This window comes from Orbicella faveolata, unplaced genomic scaffold, assembly GCF_042242905.1.
Source record: "Orbicella faveolata isolate gen_17 unplaced genomic scaffold, um_ofav_v1 contig_13, whole genome shotgun sequence".
Lineage (NCBI taxonomy): Eukaryota > Metazoa > Cnidaria > Anthozoa > Scleractinia > Merulinidae > Orbicella > Orbicella faveolata.
In genome coordinates this window covers 9,911,558-9,939,216 of record NW_028301540.1, presented here as the reverse complement: position 1 = coordinate 9,939,216, position 27,659 = coordinate 9,911,558, and the positions used below count along the sequence as shown (strand labels likewise).

General features: G+C 41.2%; 4 protein-coding genes and 1 long non-coding RNA gene across 5 annotated transcripts; 2 read left to right on the top strand and 3 right to left on the bottom strand.

Annotated features, from left to right (window-relative positions):
• The first annotated feature begins 1,652 nt into the window (after positions 1 to 1,652).
• LOC149114903 (uncharacterized) lies at positions 1,653 to 3,110 on the top strand. Its single transcript, XM_089285612.1, has one exon. The coding sequence runs from the start codon at positions 1,653 to 1,655 to the stop codon at positions 3,108 to 3,110; it is 1,458 nt and encodes a 485-aa protein (XP_089141738.1).
• Positions 3,111 to 5,451: 2,341 nt separating this feature from the next.
• Positions 5,452 to 5,790, top strand: LOC149114902 (uncharacterized). The gene has a single exon (XM_089285611.1). It carries the CDS (start codon positions 5,452 to 5,454, stop codon positions 5,788 to 5,790), a length of 339 nt encoding a protein of 112 aa, XP_089141737.1.
• A 7,563-nt stretch (positions 5,791 to 13,353) lies between these two features.
• LOC149114901 (kelch-like protein 40) lies at positions 13,354 to 15,824 on the bottom strand. Its single transcript, XM_089284557.1, has one exon. The coding sequence runs from the start codon at positions 15,683 to 15,685 to the stop codon at positions 13,637 to 13,639; it is 2,049 nt and encodes a 682-aa protein (XP_089140683.1). The 5' UTR covers positions 15,686 to 15,824; the 3' UTR covers positions 13,354 to 13,636.
• A 3,112-nt stretch (positions 15,825 to 18,936) lies between these two features.
• On the bottom strand, positions 18,937 to 22,419 carry LOC149114900 (kelch-like protein 38). The gene is given in 2 exon segments (XM_089284556.1): positions 18,937 to 20,569; positions 20,571 to 22,419. Coding segments are annotated over 2 exon segments (2,070 nt in total). The 5' UTR covers positions 22,371 to 22,419; the 3' UTR covers positions 18,937 to 20,299.
• A 4,099-nt stretch (positions 22,420 to 26,518) lies between these two features.
• LOC149114899 (uncharacterized) lies at positions 26,519 to 27,028 on the bottom strand. The gene is made up of 2 exons (XR_016205805.1): positions 26,713 to 27,028; positions 26,519 to 26,641 (listed from the first exon to the last, which is right to left on the bottom strand). It is a non-coding gene; the product is annotated as an uncharacterized LOC149114899 (long non-coding RNA).
• Positions 27,029 to 27,659: the final 631 nt, after the last annotated feature.

The window sequence follows — 27,659 nt, the reverse complement described above, 5'->3', positions numbered from 1 at the left end:
ATTTATACGCAGTGGGAGGGGCTGCGTGTTGGGGAGAAGCTTTATCGGACGATTTTTTATGTTTTGGATTGGTCTTGTTTTCGTGTTTCATGTTTGGGAAAGAGATTTGTTATCAGAATATTTACAGCATTGGCCACATGATATGTGAACTGGTGACACTTAGGGAAAAATCCTGTCTTGGATTCAAAATGTTCACTTTGCCTTTCCCCCAGCACCTTCTGTCTTTCCCTGCCCTACCCAAGAGTCACCCCGGCCCAGTGAAAATCTGTGGATCTACCACTGGTAACAGAGAAGTGTCTTCAAGAATGTATTGTTACAGCAGTACTACCTTGATCACAGTAAATGGCTAATCTTTCTGTTATCTCTTTATCTTCCAGGTTGGCATACTGGATGTTGACTTATGTGGACCAAGTATTCCAAGGATGATGAATGGAGAGGGAAAAGATATACACCAGTGGATTCTGCTGGGTAAGTCATAACATAAAGGATCGTCTTCTGGAGCCATAATTTCCGTGGCAGCCATTCACTACATTATGCATACACTTTAATCTACACTCATACTCGTGTTTGATGTGAAACAGTGAAATAGTGTTTACATGTATGAACTTTAGTGGCTCATTACAGGAGAATTCCTATCTCCAGTGTGACAGCAAGAAACTGACTTAAAGTATTGCAGCTTCTCCTGCGTGGAATGCTGGTCTGTCAGGAGCCACTACCCCACAGTGCTCTTCCTTGGAACTTTTATGGGTGAACTTGCTTGATCTTGGGAAGTTCTTTAATTCACAAAATTTTTATCATTTGCAGTATAAATGTTCTGGACCTGTGTATTAATTATCATACTTTTCATATATACAAACTTCACTTTCTAAAATTATTTTTTTCATAAGATCAGCTGATATGTTATTGGATCAAAGCTTGCCTATGTTCTTGTCCAAAGGTGTTTGTAAGTATTTACTTAAGATCACCTGAACCCTTCTGTTTAGTTGGGTTCCAGTTTACACAGACAAGGACCAACGAATGGCTGTTATGTCAATTGGTTTCTTGTTATTAAATAACAGAGATGCCACGATGCTGTTGTGTGGAGAGGACCTAAAAAAATGGTATTTACTCGTTTATGCTCTTCACGTACATATTTTTTGCTAATTACCTTGCACTGTTCGAGCATGTTAATCATAGCTAGATCTGAGTGTTTCATCATTGGTGAAACTCTACTGAAATCACTTCAAGGAGCTATGCCACCACATATTGATTAATTTTTTGTAATGCACAAAATTACCTTAGTTGAAAATGTAGGAAACTTCAGGTAGCTATAATTAGGCTTTGTTGATAGTGAGCAAACAATACTTAATTTTCTTTTGGGGGGGCAGTATTATGTCTAGTTGATATATATTACAAAATTTTTTATGTGACGCCACAGCTGGTCACTGAGTTGGCTACCAAAGTTCAACCCCTCGTCCTCGTCGTGGTAGCTGGTAACAGGAAAGTAGGGGATTGCCGTCCAGGGCGAAGTATGGTGGAGGATTCGTTCCTCCGGGCCGCTACGATAGACATGAAGGCCTGCACGGAACCCTGAAAACGCCTGGCTAACGGGGCTCTGGTGAAGTTTGAAGGGCTAATCACCCATCAAATGGATATCAAGGATTACAGAAACCATGGGAAACATGCACAAAGTCACATCTGTCTTTGGAGGAGAGAACGCCCCTTCGGGGGCTAGTATGACGCACCCATGTGAAAGCAAAAGGGAAGCAGCGATGCCGACCCCTCTCCTTACCCCAAAGACAACCACACTACTTGGCACGTGGAACGTCAGGACCATGTGCGAAGCAGGTAAAGCTGCTCAGATTGCTGCTGAGATGACCACTTACAACCTGTCAATTTTAGGCCTTTGCGAGACAAGATGGGTCGAGTCAGGCTGCATAAGGCTGTCAACAGGGCAGACTGTTCTCTACTCAGGTCACGAGAATGCAAATGCTCCCCACACAGAGGGTGTTGGATTTATGCTGGCTCCACAAGCTGCGAAGTCACTCATAGGATGGAACCCAGTATCATCCAGGATAATAACAGCAAGGTTTCATACTAAGATCGGAAAAGCAACCTTCATTCAGTGCTACGCACCGACAAACGAAGCTGATGATGAAGCAAAGACTGACTTCTATGAGAGGCTGCAAGCTGTCATAGACAGAATAGCTAGAAAGGACTTGATATTGTTGCTCGAGGATTTTAACGCTAAGGTGGGGAGTAACAATACAAGTTTTGAGGCAGTTATGGGAAAGCAAGGTCTTGTTGAAATGCATGAGAACGGAGAGCTGTTTGCTGACTTTTGCTCCTTCAATAAGCTTGTCATCGGCGGGAGCGTTTTTCCGCACAAGAGGGTACACAAGGCAACTTGGGTCTCTCCAGACAGCAAAACCAAGAACCAGATTGACCATATCTGCATATCATCCAAGTTCAGAAGGTCATTGCTCGATGTTAGAGCAAAGAGAGGGGCCGATGTTGCTTCAGACCACCACCCTCTTGTAGGCAAATGCCGTTTGAAGCTGAAGAGCTATAACACTGGCATGCAGAAAATAAACCACAAGTACAACATCAGGGTGCTGAAGGAAGATGAGTCAAAGAACAGATTCCAACTCACCATCTCCAACAAGTACCAAGTGTTGGCAAGCCTGCAAGAAAATGAAGAGCATCGGGAGGAAAGGGAGAACCAAAGTACAGTTAACGAAATGTGGCAGGGCATGAAAAATGCATGGAAGGAGACGTGTGAGGAAACGCTGGGAAGAGAGCGCAAACAGCATAAGACCTTTTTGAGTCTAGACACCCTGAAGAAGATAGAAGCCAGGAAGAAGGTGAAGGAGACGTTGAATCACAGCAGAACACAAGCTAAGAAGGCAGAAGCTCGCATCAGATACTCGGAAGTCAACAAGGAAGTTAAACGTAGCATCAGAAACGACCGAAGAAACTTTGTGGAAGACCTCGCGCGACAGGCAGAGGAGGCATCAGGCAGAGGCGATGCAAAAGAGCTATATTCCATCACAAGGAAACTGGCAGGTGATAGAAAGATCCCAGACAGACCTGTCAGAGACAAGAGCGGAGAGTTGCTCACTGACCAGTGAGAACAGCGAAAAAGGTGGGCACATCATTTCAAAGAACTACTCAATAGACCTCTGCCAAGCGAGATGCTCGACATACAACCAGCCGACACACCTTTGCAGGTCAGGGAGAATAAGCCAAGTAAAGCAGAGATCAAGAGAGCCATCAGACAACTGAAAATGGAAAAGCAGCTGGTCCCGATGGCATACCATCAGAAGCCATCAAGGCAGATTTAAACACCTCGACCAAGATGCTGTATGAGATGTTTGGCAAGATCTGGGAAGTGAACGAGATACCAGACGATTGGAAAGAAGGCTACCTAATCAAACTTCCAAAGAAGGGAGATCTGAAGGAATGTAAGAACTGGAGAGGCGTCGAGGAAAAGGTTGTTGTTATTCATCGTGGTAGATGCAATAATAAAGTGTATTATCGTTTGTCTCACGATGAAGTCACTTGAGATGTAGATCGCGACACATACTGATCAGTACCTAGCGTATGATTCACACCACCCTCAGTCAGTAAAGCGCGGTATTGTGAAATGCCTGTACGACCGGGCTAAACGTCTCGTGACCAAACCATCAGTAATCGCTCGAGAGAAGAAACATCTGTCATCTGTACTTGTTTCTAACAGATATCCCTCCTCTTTTGTACAGAAGATGACAAAGGCGCGAACAACCCCAAGAAGAGAGCCTGTCGCGGAATTTAAATCCACCGCCGTTTTAGCTTATGTCCAAGGAGTTTCGGAGTCTCTCCGCCGCTGCCTAGAACAACAAGGCATTCGCACCGTCTTTAAGTCCGACACGACACTTCGGTCACACTTAGTGCGACCAAAGGACACTGTCAACCCGGCTAAACAAGATGGTGTTGTCTACAGGATTCCCTGCGAGTGCGGCAAAGTCTACGTCGGGGAAACAGGGAGATCTATGCAGGAGAGGATCAAAGAACACGACAGGGATATACGACTCGCCCGTACCCAGACCTCCGCCGTTTCTGAACACACCCACGAGACCGGCCACTATCCTATCTGGAATGATGTCAAGTTTATTGATCGAGATCCTCACTGGTACACACGTAGGGTCAAGGAAGCTATTCACATAAGACTTCACCCTAATAACATCAACAGGGATAGTGGAATTGAAATTCCTGAAGCATGGATACCCACGATCAAGAAACACAACAACAGGAGAACGGTACAACAGCGGACCGCTGAGGGAACAGCTACTCGCCGGAACAATGGAACAATAGGAGGATCGAAATGCACCAATCACAGCCGACCTTTGTGATATAAATGATACCGTGCAATCAGTCGACCTTATCGCCTGAAGAAGACTAGCAGTAAGCAGTCGAAACGTCGCGATCTACATCTCAAGTGACTACATCGTGAGACAAACGATAATACACTTTATTATTGGAGAGGCGTCATGCTGCTGTCAACGGCGGGAAAAGTACTGAATAGGATAATTCTGGAGAGGTTGAAAGTAGAGGTGGACGAACGATTGAGGGAAGAACAGGCTGGGTTCAGGAAAGATAGGTCACGCGCAGATCAAATTGCCACCCTGAGGATCATCTTGGAGCAGTCGTTAGAGTAGAACTCTCCTGTTTATGCGACCTTTGTGGACTATGAGAAGGCATTCGACAGTGTTGATAGGGAAGTGTTGTGGCAGCTGCTACACCCCTATGGTATCCCAGAGAAATACATCACTCTAATACAGAAGACCTATGAGAAGTGCACCTGTAGAGTCATCCACAACGGAGTTCTTTCAGAACTGTTTGAGATGCTCACTGGAGTGCGCCAGGGTTGCTTGCTGTCGCCCTTCTTGTTCCTGCTTGTCATCGACTGGATAATGCGGAGGACGACAGAAAAACATCAGGATGGCATACAGTGGACACTCACGACCCGGTTAGAAGATCTGGACTTCGCCGACGACATCGCCCTCTCTCACATAACCACAGGAGCATGCAATCCAAGCTAACAAGACTGACAAAAATCTCAATGCAGACGGGCCTTAGGATCAGCAAATCCAAGACGAAGGTAATGAGGGTTAACACCAGTAATACAGACAGGATAGAATTAGATGGGGATGAAATCGACGAGGTGGTGGACTTTGCGTACCTTGGAAGTAGCATCAGCAACGACGGTGGATCTGATCAGGACATACGAGTGAGGATCGGAAAGGCAAGAACTGCATTCGCCATCTTGACACCTGTTTGGAGATCAATTTAGTGATTTCCAGAAAGACCAAACTACGGCTATTTAATACCAACGTAAAGTCGGTCCTTCTTTACGGCTCTGAAACGTGGAGAGTAACAAAAGCAAACTCCACCAAACTGCAGACCTTTGTCAACAAATGCCTGAGATCCATAATGGGCTTCCACTGGCCAGAGGTCATAACAAATGAAGAACTATGGACAACAACTGAGCAGGAAAGGATCAACATTCAGATAAGAAGGCGAAAGTGGGGTTGGATTGGGCACACCCTCAGGAAAACTAACTGCAATGTCACCAAGCAGGCACTGAGATGGAACCCACAGGGGAAGAGGAGCCGAGGCCGTCCCAGAAACAGCTGGAGGAGGACGGTCGATGACGAGGCGAGCAAAGCAGGCTACACCTGGTGGCAGCTTGAAATGATAGACCAAAACAGACCAAGATGGCGAGCAATGGTTTCCGTGGACCTATGCTCCAAGGGGAGCGAAAGGGTTTAATGATGATGATGATGACAGCTGGTCACCACTGGATCTATAGTGTGACTATTTGTACCAAAAGTTATGCAAATTCTTTCGGAAACACTGTGGCTTTTCTAGGCTTTTGAAATGAAAGGAAAATGTTTGAAATCAGCAAAATAGTTTACTATTATTTTAAAACAACTTTGTTTCAGGCCAGTGCACCATAATGTCTGCAATGCGTTTTTATTAACGATTTTTAAAATGAAGCAATTCTGTAGAGTGCTACAAACATTTTCATGTTCCTGCAGACTTCCTCGAGTTCTCAAGTGACAGTTACCGGTATTTTTTTTTTAAGCAATGATCAAGCAGTTTCTATCGGATATGTGTTGGGGTGAACTGGATTACCAGCTTATTGATACACCTCCACGTATGATGACTATATAAAATGTTATTTTCAGAGGCTTGTGATGTACTGATGTGTGAGCTAAAGAGGCCCAGTGGTTAATGTCATACACTGTAGATCAATAGGTCTGGATTCAAGGCCTGTTCATGGGTCTTTGTACTGAATTCTTAAGCGAGAGACTTGACTTACAATGCCTCTCATCACATAGGAGGAGAAAGGAGTACTAACCAGTTGTTGGCTATCTTGAACTGCAAACATATGGGGATACTAGAGGGTATCCAACAATAGACTAGCTCCCCATTAAGGACGTTTAAGGGAGAGGTAACAATACCCCATACTAGGAGACTGGAGCTGACCTCCCTTGATCGGAACAGATATACTCTTTATTGTTAACTCTGCTGATAGTACAATAGTGCACATTCATTTTGCAGTATTTAGTGTAATCCTACATGTATCATTATTTCTCTGTTCTAAGATTGGTTTTGTTCAATCCGGGAACATCTGATGAGCACATAAATGATTACAGTTAGTAGAAAATCTGCAACATTACAATCCAGGTGGAGCAGTTTTTGTCATTACTCCTCAGGTATGCATATTAAAGTATTTTATTTTATAGTAAACTTTCTACAAATGTTGACAATTTTATTTGTAAGCTTTATTTGGATTTCGGAAAGTTTACGTTTGCTTAATTAGTGAATTGTGACTAATACATCATGATTTAGCCCTAAGAGCATTGAAGAAAGGCCAGCCTTTCACTTAGGCATTTACTAGCCTTTTAACAGTCAATCAATCCAGATGGAATCGGCTCTAATCATTGTTTGGCCAAAACCTAAGATTAGTTTAGTATCAGTTGATGGGCAAAATTGGTCTCCAGTTTTGAAATTTTAACCCTCATTTTTTCCCTTTGTTCTCAAAGAAAATTATCAGCAGTTGCTCCTGGGCATGGGATAATCCTCCATCTTCAATTGCTTAATAAAAGATTTGCAAGAAATTTACCAGAATGAACTAGTATGTAATACTTGGCATTTTGATAGATTTTTGGATAACATTTCTGTTGTTTCTCAGGGTGTGACAGTGTCTGACATCAGAGGAGAACTAACATTCTGCAAGAAAACTAAAATCCCAATCCTATGGTGGTGGAGAAAATGAGTGGATTTGTCTGTCCTCACTTGTAGTGCAACTGTCAGCCTCCTATACAGATGCTCATTGGAAGAAACACCCAAGGGGGGGTACTCCCATATTTGGGCTATATAGGTTTGTGTCATAGGATAGGGTATAGTTTTGGGGGGTTCTCAATCCTTAAATTGGATATCATTTTTGCCCCTGTCGAGATTACAATTATTGCATTCACAGTTTGATCCCGTAATAGACAGGGTACGTACCTAAATTGTGTCTGCTAACATTGCAGTGCGTAAATGCCCAGCTAAACGGAAAATAAGTTCTTTAGTTGATGCTTTTAAACATCCAGTGTCACAGAAGTAAAATACAGCTGACCAGTTCGTGCCATTCATAGTTTTTGTTTTTTCCTTGAATTGGATATCATTTTCTTGGTTCGGGCCTTAAACAGGGAACAGTATCTTTTGCTTCATCCTTATATAGGGTCAGGGCTTTAAGACCTTTCGCTGCATGCCTACGGTATCTGGGAGGAACCACTGCCTGACAAGTCCATGCAAAATGCATGCGGGGAAGAGGCTATTCCTTTATATGATATTAAAAAGAATATTTAATACGCTATGACTTGTTGTATTTTTAACTGTTATATAGTGTACCTTCATCTTCATATTACGAAATAATATTCCACTTTCCTTTAGGAGTGCACAAATGTGTTTTCAGAAGGAGGAGGTGAAGCCTTGGCAAAGAACTGCTATGTTCCAGTTAGGAAAAAATGCTTACTAATTAACACTGGGGACTACACAGGAAGTAAAGGGGGAATAGAGGAGAAAGCTAGTTCATGTTTTGTGGAAAATGGTCTTTTCACCATTTATTGCACTTGTCTATATTAGTATCAAGCAGTGAAGTATATTTTGGAAATGCAAAGGTCTCATTTGCTGGAAGCTTAAGGAATGTCAACCGAATTCTTTGTTATTTCAATTTTATCAAAGAGCAGAACAGATTGTTTGTGATCTAGTCGAGGGGTCATTTTGCAAATTGCAGAAAATTCCCACTGATGTGATGTGTTCAATTTTACATTGAAGTTAGTCAGTTTCCACAGAGGAAAGTCTTCTTCATGAAGCTATATCTTGCTTTCAGCTCTTGAAAGAATAATTTTTTCCTTCCTTGTAGGTTCATTTCCACTGGATTCCAGTCTCACACAATCCTTAGATGGCCAAACCTTTATTGATTTGTTTCCTAACTCACCAACACTAAAAGCAGTAAATGTAATTACTTCCAAACTGTTAGAAATGGAAAGCAATGGAGATCAGTGATTGAAGGAACAAGTATTTTTTTTTTTGAAAAATGGTTGTTGAGTATGTGGCATTTAAACAGTTGGATAAATGTGACTGAGATGGCATAGTGATCAACCACTGGTTTCTCCTTACAGTGCCAGTCTCTTATCAATCAAACCGGTGATGAGAGTTATGGCAATCATCAATCAAGCCCTGCTCTAGTCATTAAGGACGAAAACATAGAAAAATATAGCTTTGCCCCTCTATGGACGCTTTTGCCACTCACTTAAACCAATGGAAGCATATAAACCACACGCAATAGCCTCTTTCACAAATTTCTACTTGCTAAAGGAAGAAAGTGTGATTACTGAACAGCATCTTGATTTGGGAAAAGCTTTGTTCGAATTTTCCTTCAATACATAGTTACATGGTATATGCGACTTCAAGACTTGTTTTGTCTGTGACCTCTTCAGTTGGTCGCTAGTTAAGATTTGAATTTGGGATGACTTCATGTAACCATGCACGAAAAATAGAACTTGATACTGAATAATAACAACTGACAGTAATACAACCAGATAGAAACAATAAAAATAAGATAGAAATAAACCAGTAAGTAAATGAATAAGAAAACTGAAATAAAAAAGAAAATTATTGGTGGTATCAAGGTTTACATTTCATGCATGGTTACATGAAGTCACCTTGGATTTAAATCTGTTATGGGGACCAAATTAAGAGGTAAATGAAACTAGTTTTGTAGTTGTGTATATTAGTGTAACTGTGTGTTGAAATAAGATTTGGATCCAGTTTTTCCCTATCGAGGTGACATTGAATGATTGTACTTTAATGTTGACAAGCAGACTGATGTTGCAGAAATGATTTACAATCAGAAAAAAAATTTGAATGAGGTCTTTCCTAATCCAGACAGTTGCAAATCATAATTTTACATGGCCAATAATATACCTAAGATTCTTTGTTCAGAAACTCATAAAATGTTCCAGCTGAAAGGTCAATTTAAAAAAAAATGGAAATAAATACGAGTGGTACTCCCTCAGTTATCTGCATGGTATTTTGTGATTGTAAGAATTGCATGAACAATCAACATTTGAGTTACTTTTACGTGTAAGAGAAATTAACACGGGGACGCCAGATTTCCATTTTTTTGTTTTTAATTTAGTGAGTTAGTGAGCAAGCATGACAATACAAGAGTTATTTTTTTGTGAATTAGAAGCCCCTGGAGGTAGCAGCACTCAGTGGACTCTTCACAATTACGAGAAGATTAATCCAACAAGTTTGTCTAGTTGTGATGAACAGCAAAAAAGAAAACACTTTAAGAATTTGTTTTACCTTGGGAAATGTAATATTAAGCCTGCTTTATGAGGTTTCATTTTAACAATTGATCAGTGACTTTGTTTATTAGAACTAAATGGCACTGTTCCCAGCAAGACAGCTAGACATCATGCAGTCTGTAATAGTAGCTAATGGTAAACAGCAGATCGGTGTTGATTCTGGATAATCTTTCTGACTCATTTTATGACAAGAACCAATTTAAGTAATATATAGATTAAGCCAAGCTTAAAAGCTGAGCTCCTGATTACAACAAGTTAACCTTGCTTGAGCCTGGGATCCAATCGAAAACCTGTACCTGGGCAGTAGCCAACTTTAAAAAAAAAACATGTGACCTTGATGAGCTCTGAAAATGAGCCTGAGATATGGTCAAGTGATACTGGTCAGTGGATACCTTGTTTTGACAGCTGTCAATTGAACATAATAGGATATCAAAGATGTATGCTGTAAACCCGCCCCTCCTGATCTCTAAGGGAAAAGCCTTGGGAGCAAGGTTGTTGCAGAGTGACATTTCACATTGATTTACATGAAGGGGAAGTACGGACGTACGGACAATCACGTGACAACCACAATTTTTTAGCTCGATGGGTAACCACATTTTCTAAGCAATAGGGCTCCGCTCACTCGCCGTCGGCGCGCAGGAGCTCCGTTATAACATCGTCACTCAATAGCATGGTCTTACTCTGTTGCGAGCAATGACCGCAGTTTTTTTAGGTTTTGATATTCGACAAAACCAGTTCAAATTACATAATATCGATATCAAAACCGATTTAAACAAGAAGAAATCATTGGGTGTAAACAGCGTTACCTAACTTGGGACTTGAAACAACCAAACACATGAAAAAACTGTATAAATTTTATAAGACGCCATGAAATCTGCAGAGTTTAGGAAGCATTACCCTTCCCAACGCCTGAGAGCCTTTTTGGTGAAAAAAGTCAGTTACAGAAAACGTTTTGTCACTTTACGAGACACGTAAGTTTACCTCTTTGAACTGCACAAGGAACTGTTTCAAAACGAAAGAACCACTGTGTTGCCTCAAAGTCTAATCTAATTAATTTGCGGTTAAATTTGCCGTAGTGCCGAATATTTGAAGAGTTCCCATACCGTAAACCTTAAAAAAAAATTATCGTTTTTAAGAATTGCCATTAATAAAAGATATTAAAATACCTTTGAAGGACACTAAAACAAAAGAGACGTCCAAACATTTAGATCAGGATTAAGTTTCTGAACTTCCCGCTGGATTAGCTTCTTGTTTACAGTCAAACCAAGTGAAGCGTACCCCTCAAGATTACATTAATGAATTGATTATTTGAATATTGAACCCGCTAGTCGTTTCAAGAATGCAATAATAAATTGACTATTTGAATATTAAACTCGCTAGTCATTCAAAAATCAATAGTAAATTGATTTTTTTGATTAGGCCCATTAGCTGTATTCTTGGAAAGACTAGTGGATCCAATTTTCCAATAATCAATTCATTATTGTATTCTTGAAACGACTAGCGGGTTCAATATTCAAATAAAATAATAATGTAATCTTGAGAGGTGCGCTTCACTTGGTTTGACTGTAATTTGTTTATTCCGACCGTGTGAACAAGAGTCACTGATTCGTCAGTTTCAATTGCAACCACTCGTGCGTGAAAAACAAAAGTGTCAAGTTACCATTTGAAACTAACAAATAAAAATATCTTGCTACATTTACTTGCGACAAAAACAAATTTAAAAACTAGGGAGTGTTCTCTTTCATAACTAGCCGTCCGTTATTTCGGACAGACCCTGCCGAATTTAAGGCCCGTTCCAAACGCCGCTCCATTCATGCGCCGAACCTAACTGATGAGTTAAGTACGGCAAAAGAGCGGCGTTTGAATCAGTTTGGTTCGGCAGGTTAGGTTTGGTGCGGCAAATAATATTAATTCGGCAGGGTCTGACGCACTATGCGACGTTGGAGCGGCAGCTGATTCATACGGCGTTCTCCTCATGTGTCGAACCTAATGCATAAATTACTGTAATATATATTTTAATATAACGGGACTCGTGATTGGCTCAAAATTGAGTGGCGTGACCAGTCATGCATGAAGCTCAAAGTCGTCGCTAAAAATAAAGACAACAAAATACCATTATGAGAAACGGGACTGTAGAAACGAGTTTCTTTAGCGCAAATTCATTTTTTGCTTTTTCTTCGTGGTAATAGCCCGGCTTATTAGATTTCCCTTTAACAAGTCGATTTAACCGGGAGAAAACCTGTCTAAATACAGACACTGAACCTTGAGTTTGAATTTGCTTCCCTAAATATTGCTATAACAGCAGATAACAGCAGATAACAGCGAAATGTTAGTCACAGCTTTTCTATTTGGACAGAGTTCGTGAATTCAGAACGCATATTTTCTCGTCGAAAATTGTTACCACCGGCTTCCCGAATTAAGTTCGACGTAAGTACGCCGTCTGAACCAGCTGTCGCTCTAAAGTCGCGCTAAAGTCGAATTTAATCAAGTTTGGTTCGGCAGATGAGTGGAGCGGTGTTTGGACCGGGCCTAATGTTGTTTGCCGCAGCAAACCTAACCTGCCCAACCAAACTGATTCAAATGCCGCTCTTCTGCCGTACTTAACTCATCAGTTAGGTTCGGCGAATGAATGGCGCGGCGTTTGGAACGGGCCTCAGTATCGATTCCAAGGATGGATACAACGAGAAGACAGTATTACTCCGTGAACGGCGCTACTTAGTTGAAACTTGCATTCACAAACTGAAAAATTTTGCGCAAACATAAATGGTTTGGACTGAATTATTTTTTCGTGAACTGCACGTAATGCAAATGATATCGATGGCAGCCTGTCGAATCAGCACGGAGGAAAGCCCCCTCACCATCCCAATAGTGCATTTTGCATTAAAAGTAATCGTTCCTTTGCACTAAAAACAATCGTTCCTGTTCTAGAATTCACCAAGTTATCGAGCGGCTAAGACTCATTTCATTCGAAATTTCACGTAATGCAAAAAGCAAAGCCCCCGGGACAAAGCCTTGATGACATGTTAGTGTATACCAAAGAGTGCGATTCTTCGGCTGATTAACGAATTCTTAACTCTCTTGAAACCCATCCACAAAGTCCTGGGCTCAGCCATAGTAAAGCAAGCATCGGAAATGTCAGAATAAGGCCAAAGCAAGAATACCTGTTTCTGTTTGAAGAAAAACAAAGATGGCCGTTCTAAAATCGGGATGAAATCTCCACACACATGATTCACCTTAACAAGCGGCAATTTGATTGGTTGCTTATAGTAGCTCCAGCCTGATTGGTGTGGCATACATACATCTCTCACCCATCCATTGACTCATTGACCCATTGACCCATTGACTCATTGACCCATTGACCCACTCATAACATAACCCAGACTCGTTGACTGAGAGGTTTTTTTTTTTTTACAAAAAAAAAAAACTCAAACATAGATCGTAACTTTACAACCAGGATTAGCCAACGTTCTGTAAAGATTTTTATCTTTAAAAAAGAACGATGCTATCTTCAAAGTAGTCCGTAAGGACTGTTTTCTAACTCTGATAAGCTCGTGAACCAATTTAGAACAAGCCTCTCTCGAAGTTCAGTTGCGACACAGCTCGCTTCTGACCTCATTTGCCAGTAATGTTTAGAATACGGGAACTGAACTAAAAAATATGTAGTAAAAAATGTCAAACATATCGACAGATATTTGCCTCTGGTAACACACAAATTGTAGCGAAGTGAATTCCACATGACAGGTTTTAAGTCACATGATTAAGCATTTCCGCTCACGTTTTTTGGAAGTTAACATGGGCTGAGTTGTAGTAGCTACAGGAAGGCTATCATCAGAAGGGAAGGCTTCGACCTGCCGCATGTTGAAAAGTCCTTTGAAAATTCTCATTGGGCAAACGATGTTACGTTGACAATAGCACCCTGCCGCGCGTCTTACTGTCACGTCAGTTTTCGTCTCGCATTTACTCTCTTCAGGGTTATAACGTTCAATTCGAATTCGTTTTGGACCGGCTACATTATAAAAACGGGACACCGTTTTTATGTACGCGATATACAACTCACCATCAACGGACAGAATATGGTCATTGTATCTGAGTCCATCTCTGATGCCCGTAATAATCTGCCATTCATTTGTTGTTTCATCGTACACCTCCCAAGCATAAGAAGGCGGGAGCGGCTCTGGACTAGCTTGAAAAGTAATGTAGATTTTCCCGTTCACAGCAGTACCCCTAGCCCGCCAATTCGCCATTTGAGTGTCAGCGGCTTTATCCCACTGTTTTCTGCTAAGTTCAAACCTATCAACATCAGTCAGGATGGTGCGTTTCTCACCACACCATTCACTGCCACCAATGAAATAAATAAAATTGTCGTTAGCTACAATGCAGAAATGATCTCTCAGGTCCAAATGATCAAATGATGTTACATCTTCCCACGAGTTTGATTCAAGTTTGTACTTCGTGAGGAAGGAAGTATGTTTTCGGCTCCTGCACTTTTGGTCTGTAACACGGAAAACGAGGCGTCCATCACGGACCTGCCAATTTCGTAAATGGTCCATAACACATGGTTCAGACATCAAAGCGTACATTTCATCTCCATTTCTAACAAATGTTTCCCGCAAATATCGTCCTTCTTCCAAGACTGGTAATTGCGTACAACTGTTAGAGTAAGGATTGTATGTTACCTGTTTTAAATAACCGAGTCGATAATTCGACAACTCCTGTACCGTACGATACAATTGACCATCACAAGGGACAAAATTACCAGACGTATTAAGCCTAAATATAGGTGGTGTCTCACCTAACTTGCACCAGCTATTCTCACGAAGAATGTAACACAGAACATTTGTACCCATATCGACTACTACAACAGGGCTCTCGAGCGTCTTCCTGGGTGGAACACTAAGGCTCTCGAAGTTTTTTGAGTCAAGTAATTTGATGGCATCCTTTACCAGCGACAGACAGCTGTTATTGTCTTTCACGAGCTCATTTGTCACGATATCATGCCGCAGACAGTCACGCGATACATAAACAAGCCTAACGTGACGAAATAACTCGACGAAATATCTTTTTCGCCGGCTTCTGTCATGGTCAATCCATGCTAGAATGATCTTAAACACATCTTCCTCGGCGCTAACATCTATTTCATCACTTGAAATCCACATTTCAACCTCTCTGCTCGACATATTCAAAACATTTTCACGGTTCGCAGCGTAAATGGGAGTAAAATTGGCGAGGATAAATTTACTTGTTTTCAAAAGAAGGTCTTCGCATTGATATCTTTCAGCAAAATAGTAAGTTGAAATGCAATTTGAACTGTTAAGCGTCTGTATTAAAACCCCTCCAGCGAGAAGTTTTAGTTTGTCAAGAAACAAATAATCGGCCACAACTATTAGGTCTCGGGCATTGCCTTCAGCCAATATCTGAACATCGCCGCTGTAAATAAACTGAAGCGTAGCCGCTATGACTGACTCGGTAAATATCTCCAACCGAACTACTCCTTCTTGAGTCTCCTTCATGTCGCTGTTCAGCATCTTTTCAAAGAAAGGACTGGCCTCAGAGAGAACTCGCCTGTGAGCTTTGAATTGTTTGCCATCTTTGACCTTCAAAACAACATCGCATGGCTGATCGAGTGTGTCCTTTGGTATAAAAAGTTCACTCACACTTTCCTTCCTTCGGCTTGGGATAACTTGCTCAGAACTATCAGCAGATTGCACTTCAGCTGCCATTTTACATGTAGATGTAATGCCTAAATGATCAATATTTAGTCCTCGTATATGATGAGTCATTGCAAATTGCTGATTCATGATAACAACGTTAGAATATTGCTTTAGGGTTTGTTGCTACCAAATACAGATGAGATCTGAAACCAGGAAACCATGATAAATTGTATTGGTCGGTTAATTGCTTTATGGCTAATGTAGACTGTTCATAGCCTCTCTATTTACGCACACGAAAGAAAAAGCGAGCGAAGCACGAGGGATGGGTGGGCGGTGGGGTTTGAGAGCAAGAAGAATCTAGGATCCCACTCCCCACCCAGTCAAATCCCTTTTCAGCTGGCGTGCAGTTCTCTCGTGATTCTATCCGCACGTTCAACGATCTACAAAAACACGAAGAAATAGAATGCTGTGAACAGTCTATGGCTAATGAAGCCTGCATAAAACGAACGGATTTGTTCCTCCGTTTATATTTGCACGTAACTTTTACAGCCTTTTCATTCAATCCCTAGAGCGATGAAGGAAGCACGGGTAAGTAAACGACAAAACTGAATGGCAGGAGGCTTAAAATCGGGCGGGAAAATCGGTCTCTTAGATTCCCTTCGCTCGACCCGTTTGTGAAACCCCTCTTTTACTACCCGGTGTATTTTGCTTTGAGATCTACGCGGTGATTCGCTCTTGATTTCTTGCAAGTGTGAGGTTTAAAAATTGCATTCTTTTCCAAATTAAAAGGTCTGTTGAAGCTTTATACAAACATTTCAAGCTTTACGTTTCATAGAGGCTTCTTTGCAATGCTCTCGTGTAGGTTCTGGAGTAAACAGCTTTTTGCTGTTGTTATTGTTGTTTTTCGTTGTTATTTGGTCAGGGCAGTTAGTTTATATGTTTCTAGCTTTCAAAACTGTCGACGGTGACATATTACTCATCTCCTCAAGGCACAAGAAGGTTCAGTTTTGATACTTTCCAGTTTACAGGAAACTATGGCAGTTTTGTTTACTTGCACTGTAACTTAGTGGTTTGCAACGCTTCAGATCCTACTTCTCGGTGCTCTGTGGGCTGCTCTATTGACTTCCCAAGGAGAAGACGAGCTATGGAGGAGGAAAAGAGTGTGGCACGGGCCGGCCTTACTGAGGGACCGTTCATTTTTAGAAGTGACGTAGAAGTGGGCAGAGATTCCTACACAGCAAAAAGTATACACGATTGATTGAATGATTGATTAATTTACTGATTAACCGATTGACCCCTCCATTTACTGATTGACACGATTGATCGATTTACCGGTCGACAGATTGACTGATTGATTGATTGATTGATTGATTGACTGATTGGCTGATTGGCTGATTGACTGATTAACTGATTGGCTGATTGACTGATTAACTGATTGGCTGATTGACTGATTGACTGAACGACCGAACGACCGACCGACCGATCGACCGATTGACTGACTGACTGATCGACGGACGGACGGAAGGATAGACTGGCTGACTGTCCGGACGACCGACTGACCAGCTGACCGACAAGCGGACTGTGTGATTGTCTGACTGGTTGATTGGCTGACTGTCCGACCTACTGACTGACTGTCTGACTGACTGGATGACTGACTAACTAACTAACTGACAGATCGACTGACTGACTGGCCAACAGAGTGACTGACTGATTGTTCCATGTTCAATCTGAGAGGACTGAAGTGATCCTCTCGTTTTGACTCGTTTATACTCCTTTTGCTTTACTGACAAGTCCAAATTAAACACACGCATGAATTGTATGCTAGCATTGACTCATTTTTTTCATTTGTTTCTCTCTGGTTTAGATTCTTCATTCAATATCACAACAGTCGTTGTTATTGCCATGGCCATATTCTGTGCTGCGTGCCTGGCAACTATAATCTACTTGAAAATGAAACTTGCTGCAAAACCACAACCAGACCCTGACAGAAAAAACCTACCTATAGACCTCATGTAACCATCACCAGTTGTCTTTAAAGTTCTCCGTGGCCTGGTCATACGGTCCCAGCATTTTGATCCAAAGTCGTTCGAAATTGTTGGGTGGGGAAAATGTTAATGTGTTCGGAAAAAAAAGTGGCTCCTTTTTCCTATACCGGACACTGATGACAACACATTATTTATTATATCTTTTGTGCGTACACAAAGGAAAAGCCTTGCGGGACACTTCAAGATGTTGCAGCGTTTCCGTCCGTTTGACCAAAACATGTAGTAACACGGCTCAACAGACAGAGATGCTGTTTCAAAATTTGGAATCTTTTGACCAAGAGCTTTAAGCTGCTTTACACTGAGAAAACTTGTACGTTAATTGGCTTATTAGTAACAAGTGTTAGAGACTGCTACCCTGTGTATTGCTTCGCTAAAAATAGAGTTAAGCATTGAAGCGTTATAATAAAAATAAAGAAGTAGTTTGGTTTGTATAGAATGCCTGGATTGTAATGAATAGTGTCTATTATCTGTAAGCAGAGTTGCTTCGATGACTTCGATGTTAAATCTTTCCTAGACAATTCAAGTCGGGAAAGAGGAAGACGTATCCCGACTTATCAAGGAAAGAGGGAAGCGACTCTGCTCACAATGTTTTAGGACTCGGGTTATCGCTGACGTCTTCATTCGTCCATTGCGCTAATAAAAAACTTGAATCAGATGATAGAAATTTCTCACACAAGAACAAGTCCCAGACTGCATGAGCGAAAGGACGAATCGTTTAGATTTTAGAACTGCAAACCATGTGCATTTTAGGATGACTTTGTACCCGTTTAGATGACCTTCTCTCTAAACAAACGATATGCTTGGCGATCTCCTGAATTAACAAGAAAACATGTGCTGCATCTAAAAATATCCCAGTCATTTGATGAGCAAATTGGGTGATTTCCAGCAGAAAACAACTGCCATTTGAATCCGTAGTCGCTTGCTGTGAGCTCGCTGCGCCAAGCATTTTCGCACGCAGTGATCGTCTATCAATCAGCGGTGTTTTCTCATAAATAATTAATTAGCTTTAGTTTGGCGGTAAAATATCAGTCAGGTAATCTGAATCCATAAATTAAAGATGTCCAAGCCATAAAACTTATGTTATTATTTGAGAAAATGAGATGGTATGGAAATTTGAAATAATTCGCCGAATAAGTAAAACTACTTGCCCTTCCGAGGAGCACCAAGATGGCGTCCCTAAAAAGCTTTATAAATCTGGGTAAAACACGTTTCCAAATAACGCGCGATTGAAAAACTGAACAAACCTAAATCTTGGGGAGGTTGTTTATAGATCAATCATCTATCATATCTCGGATTCTTGAGGTTACGATTTTTAATTTATATTTAAATTGGTAATGGTAATAATGGTAATGGTAATGGTAATGGTAATTCTTTATTTATAGTGACAACTCCACCTAGCTAGAAAGCTACTTCACAGGAAGCCCACTGTAAAAATAACATAAATATACATTAATCAATAAACAAGTGAACAAAATTTACTACCTGGGATATTCTTTGAGCTCTACGAGGTGATTCATTCTTGATCTCACTTGATTTCTTGCAAGCGTAAGTTGTAAAAATTGCGTTCTTTCCCAAAGGTCTCTTGAAAGTTTAAAACTAGCAAGGGCAGTTCAAATGTTTAAACTCGCAAAGCCGTCTTTGAGATAGAAACCCTGCTTTCTTAATCAGCCCAGCTAGCTAGATAAACTATTCGCCATTTCCACATCCCCCATAATACCGGCCTTGTTTACCCCCCAAAATTTTGTATAAGCATTGTCTTCAGTTTCTCTTGGGACGACTGTAACACCCAGGAGAAATGGGAAACAAAGGTATGCAGAATTTTGGGTTATGTGACAACAATCCTGACCTAAATTCTTAGCATACTTTGCACTTTTGCCAACATAACGTCTTCCTGGTTACCTCCCCCATCCCATCCCATCCCATCCCAACACAACGTTGATGTTGATCTATCCAATTTAGACCCACTATTCCGAAATGAGAACCATTCACCCAAAAATTCCGGAATGGGAATTCTCGAAACTTTGTTAGGTATAACTGGGAATTTCCTAACATTCAAAACAGCATTCTGGTCCAATGGAAAGCGCCGATATTTTCATATGAATGGTTTACCACGAATACTCGCCTTGACACGGGAGCAAAACACAACTCGAAAATCATTGTACGTTGTACCACATTGGAATGCAAATAATATTCTTAGGATGCGTTTCTTTAAGAAAATCCAAGATTGGATTCTTAAATCCGAAAACGGATTTTGCGTTTCTTTTCTAAACAGATTAATCCAAGATCTTTCGGATCATGGTGCGTCAAAGAAACCGAAGAATCCTTGCCCAGAGTGGCTTTTTTAATACTAGAAGCAATGTAGAGTGTCAAGTCAAAAATAAATCCTAACTCTATCACCAGTATAAGTAACGCCCTATAAAGATTTTTATCTTTAAAAAAGAACGATGCCATCTTCAAAGTATCTTCTTCAGTATAAGATACAAAGTATCTAATCTTCAGTACGAACTGCTTTCTGGCTCTGATAAACTCGTGAACCAATTTTAAAAAAAACTTCTTTCTCGAAGTTCAGTTGCGACACAGCTCGCTTCTGACCTCATTTGCCACAAATATTTAGAATGAAAAAACTGAACTTCAAAAATATATAGTACAAAATGATAGATGTGAGCGCCCGGTGACACAAATTATAAGGAAGTGAATTCCACGTGAGAGTTTTAAATCACATGATTAAGCATTTCCGCTCACGTTTTTTGGAAGTTAACGAGGGCTGGTTTGTAGTAGCTACAGGAAGGCTATCATCAGCAGGGAAGGCTTCGACCTGCCGCATGTTAAAAATTCCTTTGAAAATTCTCATCGAGCAAGCGATGACAGGTTCATAATAGCAATAGCAGAACCCTGACGTTTGTCTTGCTGTCACTTCAGTTTTCGTCTCGCATTTATTCTCTTCAGGGTAATAGCGTTCAATTCGTATTCGTTTCGGTTCGCCTCAGTACACTTTTCAACCGGACCACCGTTTTAATGTCCAGGATAAATAACTCACCATCAACGGGCAAAATATGGACATTGTATCTCAGTCCATCTCTGATGCCCGTAATAATCTGCCATTCATTTGTTGTTTCATCGTACACCTCCCAATCATAAGAAGAATGGCATTCCTGCGGACGAGCTCGAAAAGTTATGTAGATTTTCTCGTTCACAGCAGCACCCTTAGCCCAGCAATTCGCCATTTGAGTGTCAGCGGCTTTATCCCACTGTTTTCTGCTGAGGTCAAACCTGTCAACATCAGTCAGGAGGGTGCGTTTGTCGCCACACCATTCTCTGCCACCAATGAAATAAATAAAATTGTCATTGGCTACAATACAGAAACCATCTCTCAGGTCCAAATGATCAAATGATGTTACATCATCCCACGAGTTTGATTCCGGTTCGTACTTCGTGAGGAAGGAAGTATGTTTTCGGCTGCCGCACTTTTGGTCTGCTTCTGTTCCTGGAGAGTTAACACTGACAACGTAGCGTCCATCACGGACCTGCCGATTTCGTAAATGGTCCATAACACATGGTTCAGACATCAAAGCGTACATTTCATCTCCATTTCTAACAAATGTTTTCCGCAAATATCGTCCTTCTTCCAAGACTGGTAATTGCGTCCAACTGTTAGAATACGGATTGTATGTTACTTGATTTAAAGACTGAAGTCGATAATTCGACATCTCCTGTACAGTACGATACAATTGACCGTCACAAGGGACAAAATTACCAGACATACATAAAGGTGGTATCTCACCTAACTTGCACCAGCTATTCTCACGAAGAATGTAACACAGAACACTTCCACCCACACTGACTACTACAACAGGGGTCTCGAGCGTCTTCCTGGGTGGAACACTGAGGCTCTCGAAGTTTTTTGAGTCAAGTAATTTGATGGCATCCTTTACCAGTGTCACACAGCTGTTATTGTCTTTCACGAGCTCATTTGTCACGATATCATGCCGGAGAAAGTCACGCGATACATAAACAAGCCTAACGTGACGAAATAACTCGACGAAATATCTTTTTCGCCGGCTTCTGTCATGGTCAATCCATGCTAGAATGATCTTAAACACATCTTCCTCGGCGTTAACATCTATTTCATCGCTTGAAATCCACATTTCAACCTCTCTGCTCGACATATTCAAAACATTTTCACGGTCCACAGCGTAAATGGGAGTAAAATTGGCGAGGATAAATTTACTTGTTTTCGAAAGAAGGTCTTCGCATTGATATCTTTCAGCAAAATAGTAAGTTGAAATACAATTTGAACTGTTTAGCGTCTGTATTAAAACCTCTCCAGCGAGAAGTTTTAGTTTGTCAAGAAACAAATAATCGGCCACAACTATTAGGTCTCGGGCATTGTCTTCAGCCAATATCTGAACATCGCCGGTGTAAATAAACTGTAGCGTAGCCGCTATGACTGACTCGGTAAACATCTCCAACCGAACTATTCCTTCCTGAGTCTCCTTCATGTCGCTGTTCAGCATCTTTTCAAAGAAAGGACTGGCCTCAGAGAGAACTCGCCTGTGAGCTTTGAATTGTTTGCCATCTTTGACCTTCAAAACAACATCGCATGGCTGATCGAGTGTGTCCTTTGGTATAAAAAGTTCACTCACACTTTCCTTCCTTCGGCTTGGGATAACTTGCCCAGAACTATCAATAGATTGCACTTCAGCTGCCATTTTACATGTAGATGTAATGCCTAAATGATCAATATTTAGTCCTCGTATATGATGAGTCATTGCAAATTGCTGATTCATGATAACAACGTTAGAATATTGCTTTAGGGTTTGTTGCTACCAAATACAGATGAGATCTGAAACCAGGAAACCGTGATAAATTGCATCGGTCGGTTAATTGCTTTATGGCTAATGTAGACTGTGCACAGCCTCTCTATTTGCGCACGCAAAAGAAGAAGCGAGCGAAGCACGAGGGATGGGTGGGCGGTGGGGTTTGAGAGCAAGAAGAATCTAGGTTCCCACCTCCCACCCAATCAAATCCCTTTTCAGCTGGCGTGCAGTTCTCTCGTGATTCTATCCGCACGTTCAACGATCTACAAAAACACGAAGAAATAGAATGCTGTGAACAGTTTAGGGCTAATGAAGCCTGCATAAAACGAACGCATTTGATCATCCGTTTATCTTTCCACGATGAAGGAAGCACGGGTAAGTAAACGACAAAACTGAATGGCAGGAGGCTTAAAATCGGGCGGGAAAATCGGTCTCTTAGATTCCCTTCGCTCGACCCGTTTGTGAAACCCGTCTTTTACTACCCGGTGTATTTAGCTTTGAGATCTACGCGGTGATTCGCTCTTGATTTCTTGCAAGTGTGAGGTTTAAATATTGCATTCTTTTCCAAATTAAAAGGTCTGTTGAAGCTTTATACAAACATTTCAAGCTTTACGTTTCACAGAGGCTTCTTTGAAATGCTCTCTTGTAGGTTCTGGAGTAAACAGCTTTTTGCTGTTGTTATTGTTGTTTTTCGTTGTTATTTGGTCAGGGCAGTTAGTTTATATGTTTCTAGCTTTCAGAACTGTCGACGGTGACATATTACTCATCTCCTCAAGGCACAAGAAGGTTCAGTTTTGATACTTTCCAGTTTACAGGAAACTATGGACGTTTCGTTCACTTGCACTGTAACTTAGTGGTTTGCATGTATCAAATTGTGGGGTCTTTTGATCAAGAGCTTTAAGCTACTTTACACTGAGAAAACTTGTACCTTAACTGGATCAGACTGCTTTCTCGTGTATTCTTAGGTTAAAAATAAAGTTAAGCATTGAAGCGCAGTTATATAAAAATAAACAAGTAATTTGGTTTATACAGAAATCCTGGTTTGTAAAAAGAGTGTCTATTATCTTTCAGGAGTCGCTCAAGTAAACCTTTGATATATCTTCGTCGTCATCATCTTCGTGATTTCCGACTTGGCCGGTGAACCCAATACCTGGTTTCCATATGATCGCTTGGATCGTGGGAAAAAACAGAGCTAGTGTTCGTTCACTGAGAACAAGGACCTGCGCATAAGATTTTTCCTAACTTTTACTTCTGTTAGATAATGACTACTTGCCTCAGAAATAACAAAAAAAAGAATCACCGACTTCTCTTCGGTGATAAAGCGTCCTGAAAAATGATCAAGAAACCTAGCATGGTCCCCAAGGTTTTTGGCTGATAACGTGGGTCAAAGGAGGTAACCTATCCTGTCATATTTTGTGTAGGTGGGTCTGTTGTATTAATGGCCCCAAATGTTTTCATTCTTCTACAATAAGGACGCCCACAAACACTAAAAACTTGTGGTCTTCAGTGCTTGAGCATCTCTACGATAGACTTCATATTTCTCTCATTCAGTGGAGATTACTCTTCAGAAGATTGTAGTGATGAAAACAGAGATATCACAGTAAATGGTTTGAACCCAGGAGTATCAGTAGTTCGTATAGTGTGATCGTCCGGGTGAGTGTAGTTCTGAAAAGAACTGTTGTTGGTGACTGACGTTTCGACAACCTGAGCGGAAGTCATCTTCAGAGTCAAGTGAATAGTGTTTGTCAGTCGATGATGTTATAAGGCTGGTCCGTTGAACGTGATTGGTCAGTATAGCCATGATGGTATTGGCTGAAAGACTCGTGTAAAGTTTGTCATCAGTCATTGGTGGGTTTCGATCCGTCTATTGTTAGTCAAGTAGGTCGGTTTTTGGTCCGTGTATTGTTAAGTCGGTCTGTTAGAAGTCCGTTTGTCGGTTTCGTTTCTGTCGTGGATAAGTCGTTTGTAAGGCGCCGGTCGTTGTTGACATCTGTTAAGAGGCGTTTGTTCTAGGTTAGTGTACCAGCTTTCCAGAGTCAGTCGTCACCCGGACGATCACACTATACGAAAAACAGAGATATACCAAAATGCTTCCCGTCTTTGTTGAACTCAGGTCCATTAGGGATTTCTTTTTTTCCGCTGGGGATCGTGGCGATCATATTGAAACTGGTTAGCTGGCAAAGCCGGAATGATATCAACGCTTTCTTTAATACCTGCAGCGGTCGTAGTGATCACATGGAAAAAAAACTTAACGGCTTTTCCCGCTGACCATGATTTTCACGAAAATGACCAGCATTGCTACAATAACAAATTCATCCGAGAGGATCTGGATCGAACAACGCAAAGCATTTTAGTATACAGTCGAACCTGTGTATAACGACCATCCTCAAGACTTGAGGAACTAGCCGCTTAATACAGGAGGCTGCTTTATATAGGATCACTAAGAATACTAAGTCAAGGGCTATTCAAGGGCTATTCTGATGTCGATGTTGTGGTAGTTGTTCTTGTTTTAGCTGGAGTCCTTGCACCATTATCTCAGACCACGAATCCTGCGTTCGGAAAACAAAGCCGGAAAAACGAATATGAAACATTTGAATTGATGGCGAGATTAGATTCTTGCCTGCATAGTACACGCAGAGGTTGACCCGGACCTGAAATTATTCTCTCCTAAAACCTTTCTGTTCCTTCAGTGACCTTTATCAGTGAGGATGTTCAGTAATATTGGAGTCTGTTTAGCGTCTTACGTTTGATTTGTTCATTTTTCAGCTGGCGGTGGATTCACCAGACACCAGACTGACAATCAGAGAGGAGAGGTGTTACGCCACACCTACTCAGAATCCTGACGACGACATGAAGTATGACATCATTCGAGACAGGTACATTGTTGCTATGTTATTGTCTTGCGCTTCCCGTCTTGTCTCCAACCCTGCGACCGATGGTCCATTGTTTGGGTGCCGTGATTGCGCCTGTCAGCCTTTGGCCCAAGAGCGTTAACACAGCCCCAGTAGTGACACCCACTCTTGGTGTTGTGTATTGTTATTCTCCAGTCAATAAAATAATGCTTTGCTTTTTTCGATCACACGCGTTTGGTCGAAACCTGTCACACGGCACGCGGCATGCACCCCCACGGTGATATTATTATTAGACTATTAGATTATCCTTTTAGCATAACCTACTGACCGACTATGAAGTAAACGTACGATGTAAATGGCTACATGGTGGTCTTCTAACGATCGTTATAGTTCAGCACTAAATTTTCCCCGATTCTTATAGGTTTAAATTGATCACGTGATGCGATAATGTTCATCCGCGGAGAGACACTATCAGCCCATAGTGCCCGTCCGCGGAAAATACCCGGATGGATAGTACTCTTCCGTAGAAATATTTCTGTAAACAAGCGGGCTTATAGAAAATAAACAATTGAAATTGCATTAAGAGGGTTTTTTGTTTGTTTTCTTTTTGAATTTTTTCATTTGGCTTTCACGGCTTTCATCTAAAATAAGTTGAAAATAATTCAATCTGATTTTCCAGCTAGCGCGCGGAAGAAAATTTATATTAGTGGTGAACAATAAAGACAATAGATTGTTTATGTCTCGGAACTATCGGTCTGATAGTTGCCCCTTGGAAATTTGATGTTCTTAAAACTAGCATATTTGTTTGATGAACGTCAAATTTCCGCGAGGCAACTATCAGCCCATAGTTCCTTCGTAGAAACACTCTATTGTTTAAATAGAAGGCACCAGGGGGTGGTCGATCTGAGAAAACTAATGGTTATTCGCGTTTGAGTGAAGTTTCTGGAAAGAACTTATTTGTTGTTTAACAGATCGGTCTTTTGGTTATGCTTAAAACAATTACAAGGCTCTATCGTTATTAGAGGGACTATAGAAACCTCGAGTTCGCCGTTCAATTGTTAACTACGATTCATCAAGTATTTTGTTTCACCGGCTTCAAAAATATGCGCGAAAATTTCTGTACTTTATTATTAGTTTTTCATCGAAGCTCACAGGTTTTCCTCAAGAACTGCTCGCTTCTCGGAACACATAATGTCTGAGGACAAATATTGTTACGAAGCCCAGGTGCTACGTATTATGTTGCATGTAAATAAACGTCGAAAACTCAGAACCTTTAGTTTAACTTTAATAAATCCACTTGTAAATCCAAACATCCACGAGCTAAAGTACTGCGACAAGCATTTCGATCAGCCCAATTTTAGCGATTTAGGTTCATCTAGTCCAGGTTTTCTACAGACATCAAAAGGAACTAACTAAGCACGGGCACCAAAAGAGCGAAATTATACGAATGCAACCCTTACCGACTGTTTCGTTCCAAGTACAAATGTCCAATGTTCTTCAAAAACAACAACATGGCGGATCGCAAATCAAAGAACAACCCACATGCTTCATAACACGTGAAGCAAACACGTTACGTCATGCACAGGTCCGCACAACGTGCGCAATGGTAGGTACAAATATCAAGCATATTTTCAAAAAAGAGTGCAATTTTTTAAGGGGCCCTCTCATCAAATCAAAAGGCGAATGAAAGATAATCTTACCTATATTGAGGGGTGATCATTTGGAATTTTCATTCGCTGTTAACTGTTGCGTGGTCTGGATCCTCTCGGAGGAGTTCGGTCCGAATTCTGCCGGCTGTCCCGGACACTGTAATTTTTTTGGCTCCAGAACCCGGCACGCATCACATGAACGATTCAAAATGGACACTTCGAAATTAAAGGTCTGTTGTCTCTTTCATCCGTCGTCTGATTTGACGATTTAACTTAAATGAAATTTCTAATTTAATTTGAGGTCCTACTATACTGTGTTATTTTGTGCGCTCCTTGCATGTGAAATATAGACCAACTCGCACTGACTTACCTGAGATCTGATTTCCATGAAGTCTATCTGTTTTGAGGTAATTAACAGTGTACCTTTTGATGTCTACACTGAGCACAAAATTTGTCTAATGACGGTTTTTATTTTTATTTTCAAGCTGCGTTGTGGATTCGACGGTGACATATTACTCATCTCCTCAAGGCACAAGAAGGCTCAGTTTTGATACTTTCCAGTTTACAGGAAACTATGGCAGTTTTGTTTACTTGCACTGTAACTTAGTGGTTTGCAACGCTTCAGATCCTACTTCTCGGTGCTCTGTGGGCTGCTCTATTGACTTCCCAAGGAGAAGACGAGCTATGGAGGAGGAAAAGAGTGTGGCACGGGCCGGCCTTACTGAGGGACCGTTCATTTTTAGAAGTGACGTAGAAGT

What these genes read in the sequence shown, in the direction of transcription:
- LOC149114901 (XM_089284557.1), bottom strand. Translation starts at nt 15,685, where the DNA reads ATGAATCAGCAATTTGCAATGACTCATCATATACGAGGACTAAATATT.
- LOC149114903 (XM_089285612.1), top strand. Translation starts at nt 1,653, where the DNA reads ATGGGAAACATGCACAAAGTCACATCTGTCTTTGGAGGAGAGAACGCC.
- LOC149114902 (XM_089285611.1), top strand. Translation starts at nt 5,452, where the DNA reads ATGGGCTTCCACTGGCCAGAGGTCATAACAAATGAAGAACTATGGACA.